The 7,282-nt window shown below is 57.0% G+C and overlaps 1 protein-coding gene across 1 annotated transcript in view; it reads left to right on the forward strand.

The window, feature by feature from the left end:
• The window catches only part of SMARCA4 (SWI/SNF related, matrix associated, actin dependent regulator of chromatin, subfamily a, member 4), an 89,659-nt gene extending 83,736 nt beyond the window's left edge, over nucleotides 1–5,923 (forward strand). The window contains 5 exon segments of the mRNA XM_019817553.3: nucleotides 2,108–2,216; nucleotides 2,685–2,786; nucleotides 3,610–3,742; nucleotides 3,881–4,023; nucleotides 5,408–5,923. Coding sequence (XP_019673112.2) covers nucleotides 2,108–2,216; nucleotides 2,685–2,786; nucleotides 3,610–3,742; nucleotides 3,881–4,023; nucleotides 5,408–5,440 — 520 coding nt within the window. The 3' untranslated portion in view covers nucleotides 5,441–5,923.
• The last annotated feature ends 1,359 nt before the right edge of the window (nucleotides 5,924–7,282 follow it).

Below are 7,282 nucleotides of genomic sequence, written 5' to 3' on the forward strand. Positions count from 1 at the left end.
GCTCTTAGGTTACAGGGGAGATCGCGGGATGCGTGCAGGTTGGTGGGCGGTGGGCTACGGCTCAGGTCTGCCTGGCCCAAGGAGAGCGCCCAGGGCCTCCTGATACCTCCTGGCGTTTTTGGAGTTGATGTGAACAAGCTCCCGTTCTCTACGGCCAAACCACCCCCGGCCATTTCCAGGAGAGGGGAAGCCTGCGACCCCAGGCAGGGGCCCACGGCCTGGGAACGACGGCCCGCGGGTGGCTTGCCCTCCCCTATCTGTGACCCGCTGGACCCAGTATGGGGCGGGACGTGGCTAAACGCTCAGCCCGGAAGGAAAGGGGAGGCTGGCACTCGCTGAGCGCAGGCACCCCCGCTTGGCACAACCTGAAGGACAGGCTGGAAGGCGGAGGCCCGAGGCGGGCTGCGTCTGGGCACGGCTTGCCAAAGCTCCCACCTCCGCGTGCTCGTTGCAGCAGTTGGAGTAACACTTTGGGGAGAACGTGTATGTCAAGTGCCCAGCCCACAGCAAGGACCAAGTGTCCCGTGTCTGGAGTACAAAAGGGGCAGGGACTGGATTCCAGCTCCTGTCGGGCCTGCACCTCGGGAGACCCCAGCCGCGGGAGGCGGGCCAGGGCACTCATGAGGCACAGGAACCCCAAATGGGCAAAAAGCTTCCAGAATCGCAGCCTCAGGGAGGCTGTCTTGGCAAAGCTGCTGCTTTTCTTTTTTTTTTAACGTTAGATTTATTTTTGAGCAAGAGAGCCAGAGTGTGGGCGGGGGAGGGGCAGAGAGAGAAGGAGACACAGAGTCTGAAGCAGGCTTCAGGTTCTGAGTTGTCAGCACAGAGCCCGACGCGGGGCTCGAACTCACAGACCGCGAGATCATGACCTGAGCTGAAGTCGGACGTCCAACCGACGGAGTCCCCCCGGCACCCCAAACAAAGCCACTGCTCAACGCAGTTGTGACGTGGGGAGCATCCAGCAGCAAAACCCAAAACGCAATCGTGCTGGTACTACTGACTTCCAGAATAGTAAACAAAAAGGAGAACAGGGTGCGTTCAGTATGTGCAGACAGCAGGCTGGAGAGGGTGGGCTGCTCTGTCCTTCTAGAACTCTCTTGAAAAGAAGAGAGGAAGTGCTCATGAGGAGGCCACAGTTGCCAGGAGCCAAAGGGCCTCAGCCTGCCGGCAGCACTGAGACCCGGTCATCCATCTCACAGAGGTGACTTTGAAAAAGCCAAGTTGCTAGGCAGTCGGAAAGGAGCCCAGGCCAGGGGCCAGACACTTGGGCGGTGGGACCCAGATGAAACCACAGCCAGCGTGTGTGGGGTCCTAGGTGACGAGAGAGGACCTGCAGAGCAGGGCCTCGACCAGGTCACCGGCTCCCTGGCTCCCATGAGGCAGGGTCCCTGTCCTCCAGGGCTGACAGAGCAGAAGGGGAGACTGAGCTCCTGAGAGTTGACTTCTCCCATCTGCCAGTCCTTGACGTGCCTGCTCCCTCCCTCCTCAGGCAGGCCCCAGGAGTGCTGTCCCTCCGAGCCCCTGTCCCCAGACAGAGCCAGGCGTGGGCATGGCACAGCCTGGTGGCCAAGTGGATGGCTCCCCCAAAGGCGAGGCCCAGGAGACCATGAGTGAGACCCCACCACGCCTCAGGGCCGCTCAGGATGCGGCTTTCCTCTGCTCCCCTGTGGAAAACCAGCGCTTTCCCAATAGCAAGCACCAGTAAACTGCTTTTGTCTTCTGTTAGCGTCTTTCCAGGGGGCATCCCCTGGACGGGTTTTTGCTAAATTCTCTGAAGTTCACTGCAACATGAGCAGATTTTTGTATCATACATAATTATAATTGTGATTCTGCTTCTTTCGAGTGCCAAGGCTTTGGCGGTATTTGGCGACATTCCCTCCAGGGGCAGGGAGGATTGGGGTGAGGGCAGAGGCTGGATTCAGATGCATCCCCAGCCTCTCTGTGCATGGTCGCCTCTCGAGAGAATGTTTCAGAACTCACAGGAAATCACTCCTGCACGCATCGACTGTCTCACCCTTTTTGTCCTCAAACAATGGGTGCTGGCCAAGTGGGGGCTCTCCCAGCAGGCGGGGCCTGTGAGTGACGCCCACTGTGTCCCGCCTTGCAGTAGTAGTGGACGTCAGCTCAGCGAGGTGTTCATCCAGCTGCCGTCCCGCAAGGAACTGCCCGAGTACTACGAGCTCATCCGCAAGCCTGTGGACTTCAAGAAGATAAAGGTAACCCTGGCGTGGGAACTGGGGTTTTTCTGCAGGGATGTGCCTACATTAGTGTTTGGGGGGTCTGACCCGGTACCTTCCATGGGCACCCCCCTCTGGGAGCTGCGGGGAGTGTGTGAGACATGACCAGGAGCAAACTGGGCAGAACCCAGACCGTCTGACCAGGGATCCAGTCACGGGCTTTTGGGATTCCTCGTGGCATCAAGAGACCCGTAGTGCAGGTTGGGGGAGAGGTTCCCACGGTCGTGTCGGTGGGCAGCCAGCGTTTGGGGCTCCTTCAGGATCACCCACGGCCTGGGCTTTGGCCAGGCAGCTCTTGTGTTCAGTGGGCCTGAGCGTCCGAGTCTAAACAGAGTCACCGGGAAGACTGGGCCGTGACCGTGTGAGGCGGAGGGACTCCCGGCCCCAGGGTCCCTGGGCACAAGGCAGATTCCCAAGGTAAGGCTGCTTCTCGAACCCTGCCCGCAGGAGCGCATCCGCAACCACAAGTATCGCAGCCTCAATGACCTGGAGAAGGACGTCATGCTGCTGTGCCAGAACGCTCAGACCTTCAACCTAGAGGGCTCCCTGGTGAGGAGGCACCTGGGGCAGAGGGCAGCCGCTCCTAGCTTTGGCCACCTTCACAGCTAGGCCCAAGCCAGCCTGCCCCTCGCTCCATTTTGAATTGACTGATTTAAAAAAAAAAAAAAAAAAAAAAAATTCCTGGGGAGCCTGGGTGGGTCAGTCAGTTAAACATCCGACTCTTGATCTGGGCTCAGGTCTTGATCTCACAGTTTGTGAGTAAGAGCCCCACATTGGGCTCTGTGCTGACAGCACGGAGACTGCTTGGTATTCTCTTTCTCCCTCTTTCTCTGCCCTTCTTTGACTCAAAGAGAATAACAAGCAGATCGGAGGAAATAAACTCAGTCCCATCCATCCAGGATGACCCTATGAGCCATCCAGTGTCCACGTTGAATTTTATTTTGAATTCACTAGGGACTCCCTTGAAAGGAATTGTGTAGATACGTTCTTTCCTGCAATGAGATTAACGTACACATACAACCTCACGTTAGCAAACTGTTCCTAAGTGTGTCTAGGGTAGATGCCTCCTGGGAAAGGGATTTTACACTCCTCTAAGTTTGGGGGAAACACTGCCTTAGACAAGGGACATGTGTTTCCAGCGCCTTGAAAAGCAAATGCTCTCTGGGATTCTTCAGAGGGAGGAAGGAACCTGTAGCCGTTCCTAAACTGGCACACCCACCCTTTTCTCCGGGGCCGTTTCATAAGCCTCCTGTTCTCTCAGGACCTGGTTGGGAAAGGGTTACTGAGATGACCCTCTACCCTGTACAGGCTGTCCTTGCCAGAGGGCAGGGCCCGTGACCCCAGCTCACTCAAACCCCACGTCTCCTTTCAGATCTACGAAGATTCCATCGTCCTGCAGTCGGTGTTCACCAGTGTGCGGCAGAAAATTGAAAAAGAGGACGACAGTGAGGGCGAGGAGAGCGAGGAGGAGGAGGAGGGCGAGGAGGAAGGCTCCGAGTCTGAGTGTGAGTCCCCGCGGTGGGTGGTGTGGCAAGCCAACGTCACAGCCAGGCAGTCCCCGGCCGCCCCTGGCTTGGCTTGCCGTTCTCTCCCCAGCTCACGTCTGTCTTTCTTTTCCCCCCACTTTCTGGTCCCTCCCCCAGCCCGCTCTGTCAAAGTGAAGATCAAGCTCGGCCGGAAGGAGAAGGCACAGGATAGGCTGAAGGGGGGCCGACGGCGACCGAGCCGCGGATCCCGGGCCAAGCCGGTGGTGAGCGATGATGACAGTGAAGAGGAGCAGGAGGAGGTGAGCCCCCGGAGCCCCGGCCTGAGCAGGAGCAGGTAGCCAGTGGCAGTTGGGTCTTCGGAGATGCGTCCTCATGCCAGATTCAAGACCTCTGGCACGGCCTTGGGAGGGTCAGTGCTCTAATAGCCACCCCCCACAGATGGGAAGGCTGAGGCTTAGGATCGTACATGGCACATAGCTCGAGACCCAAGTCTGTGCGACTTGGGCAGCGTTGCCTCTCCAGGACACCGGGGCCGCCATGCTGAGGCCAGGGATGCCGGGTTTGTATCGGGGGTGGGGTCAGGAGACGCTGGGGTTGAAGATGCCACCAGTCTGTCCCCCGTCTGTCTTTCTGAGCAGACGCAGCACCCTCGGTAGCGGAGGCTTTCAGCAGGCCCTTGCCCCGTGTAATCTATGGGGAACACCCTGAGGCCTCCGCTCGTGGCTCCGTTCCGGCCTATGTAGGATGATCTCCCAAGAATGGTAGTGGGTAAAAACAAAAACAAAAATGCCATGATCTGAAATTACAAGACCCGTGAGCGCTGCCACGAGTGGGATGTCGGTGCCGCGTTCGCTCCGCGTTGGGGAGAAGCTACGGGAGCATCCAGCCCACGGTGGGCATTTTTGTGGGCATGGGGGGGTGGCAGACCCACCCGCTGGGTTCAGATACGCTTTGCCCTCTGGCTGTGGCCGGGATGTTCGGCCCTTCCCTGCGCTGGGACCTGGGATGTTCACTTCACTTTTGAGCCTCAGTTTCCACTTCCAGAAAGCAGGGAGGTCAGGAGGATTACGTGGTGCTTGGCCCAGCGAAACTGCCTCAGGGCCCTTTCATCGTTGCTATTTTTCTCATGCCATTTTCAAGGATAGCAGCAAAAACTGCTACCTCGGAGTAAATCTGACTCTAGACATACATGATGACCTTATGAGGAGGACATTAGTGGTGTCCTGAACATGGAGGGCTGGCCTGTGTTTCTGGAGAGGAGGGTCTGGGCTGTAAAGCTCCCCATCTGCCCAGCAAAGCGTTTTGTGGCCCTTACCAAGCTGTTTAAACCGTTCACACAGAAGAGCAGACCTCTTACGTAACCAAGGTGGTTTTGATGCCACAGGTCGGGGGCACAGGGATAGGCACACGGTGGTGGGAGGAAGCAGAGAAGGCCCAGCGAGCCTCCCAGATCTCGAGGAAGAGTCGATGGAGGCGCGGGGGCCAGTCCTTGGGAGCAAATGACATTGAGATTTGGCCGTGGCAGTGGGGGTGAAGCCAAAGGGTGCCCCGCCCCTGGCCTCACACCCAGCCAAGGCTGTTCAGTTTCCGAACGTGCTTAGAGCCCAGGTAGGCCCCGGGGGAGGGGACGGGTGCCCTCGGCTGCAGGGCTGACTTGTGCTCTCTCCTCCTGTCCCCCTCCAGGACCGCTCAGGAAGTGGCAGCGAGGAAGACTGAGTCCCAACATTCCAGAGTCTCGACCCCGGGCCCCTGGTTCCAGAGCCGAGGCGGCGTAGCCCTTAGCAGTAACGGGTAGCAGCAGATGTAGTTTCAGACTTGGGGGAAACTGTATAAACGAAAATCTTCCATATTTATACGGCAGAGAAGATGTAGGACTGTTTGTGTCTGGCCCCGTCCCGGCATCAGTAGCGTTTGTAACAGCATTAACTGTTTTAAACAAGAAAAAAAAAAAAAAAGAATTATGAATTGGGGAACACGCAACACCTGGTTGTCTTTCCTTTCCCGGCAGTACTGTTGCGGCCGCAGTTTGGAATCACTGTAGTTTAAGCCGTGGATGCATGTTTTTGTAGCCGTCCACTCCTTGTACTGTATTTTATCGGACAGGTCAGACTCGCCGGGGCCGGGGTCCGCAGGCCCGGCGGGGTATGTCAGTGTCACTGGATGTCAAACAGTAATAAATTAAACAGATGAGAAAACTCACAGCCTTGCCTTCCGGTGGACTCATTCCCTGCTCCCTGCATGGTGGTGAATGCCTTGGGGGCGTGGGGGGGGGGGTGGGAGGGCGCCTGGCCTCGGCCAGGGCCCTGTCCTCCCGTCACCAGATCCCACAGGACCCACTCCACAGGGAGGACACCGAGGCCCAGGCGGAGGAGAAGGACTTGCGCAGTCCTCATACCATCAGATCTGCAGCTCAGGCTCCCAGAGCAGACAGCTCAGGGCCTTCCCTCCCCGCCTGCAGCCAAGGCGGGGCCGGCAAGACAGCCATGTAAACGGGCAGGTGCCACACAGAGGCCCGGGCTGTTACCTGGGAAGTCCAGGGCATTGTGGGAGCCCAGACCATCAAAGAGAGCTCCCAAGTCCAGAACTTACGTTGTTCTTTTCTATGCTTTTTGTCTCTTGATTAAGATCCTCTCTTCATGAGTCATTGCCAATCGCATTTGCCTCTCGTTCTTCAAACACTGTTCCCTTCAGTTCCTTGAACATGTTTATAATGGCTGCTTTGAAGCCCAACATCTGGACGCCCTCAGAGAAACGTTCTGTTGACCATTTTCCTCAGTGTAAGTCATGCGATTTTTTTTGTTGTTCAAAATGGACATTTTATTTGTACTTATTTTTTGTTTTTAAATTTTTTTAATGTTTGTTTTTGAGAGACAGAGTGTGAGCGGGGGAAGGGCAGAGAGAGAGGGAGACACAGAATCTGAAGCAGGCTCCAGGCTCTGAGCTGTGGGCACGGAGCCCTATGCAGGGTTTAAACCCACCAACGGTGAGATCATGACCCGAGCAGAAGTCGGACACTTAACCGACTGAGCCACCCAGGTGCCCCCAAATGGACGTTTTAAATAACATATTGTAACAACTCTGAGTCATTCCCTCTTCCCCCATGAAGAATTTCGGTGGTGACGGCTCTACTTTTCTTTGTTCAGTGATTAACTGATCTAACCCTGGAGAGTGTTTCCCCCACAGCGTGTAGCTGCCGATGTATCTGCTCAGTTTTGGGTTTTGGTTTTGAAGCAGGTTTCCTCTAGGAGGCGCCCCTGGTTCGGCTTCGCTTCCAGATTAGCCAGGGACAGCCACCTGAGAGTCACAGAGGCTCCGTGCTGGTGGCCCTGTATATATTAGGCAGCTTGCAGGCTGGACCTGCTTCGGCTTCCTGCCACGCTCTCTTAGGGTTTCTCAGCGCATGCGCGCCGCCTCCCCCTGAGCTGGTTGCATGGAACGGCGGGGCGCGCGCCACGTCTCTCAGCGCATGCGCGCAGCCTCGCACCTGCAGGCAGCTTTCTGGACCCTTGCAGTATGTGGAGCCGTCGCTGGCTGCCTCATTCTCCAGGCCGCTCAACT

This window comes from Felis catus, chromosome A2 (assembly GCF_018350175.1).
Source record: "Felis catus isolate Fca126 chromosome A2, F.catus_Fca126_mat1.0, whole genome shotgun sequence".
Lineage (NCBI taxonomy): Eukaryota > Metazoa > Chordata > Mammalia > Carnivora > Felidae > Felis > Felis catus.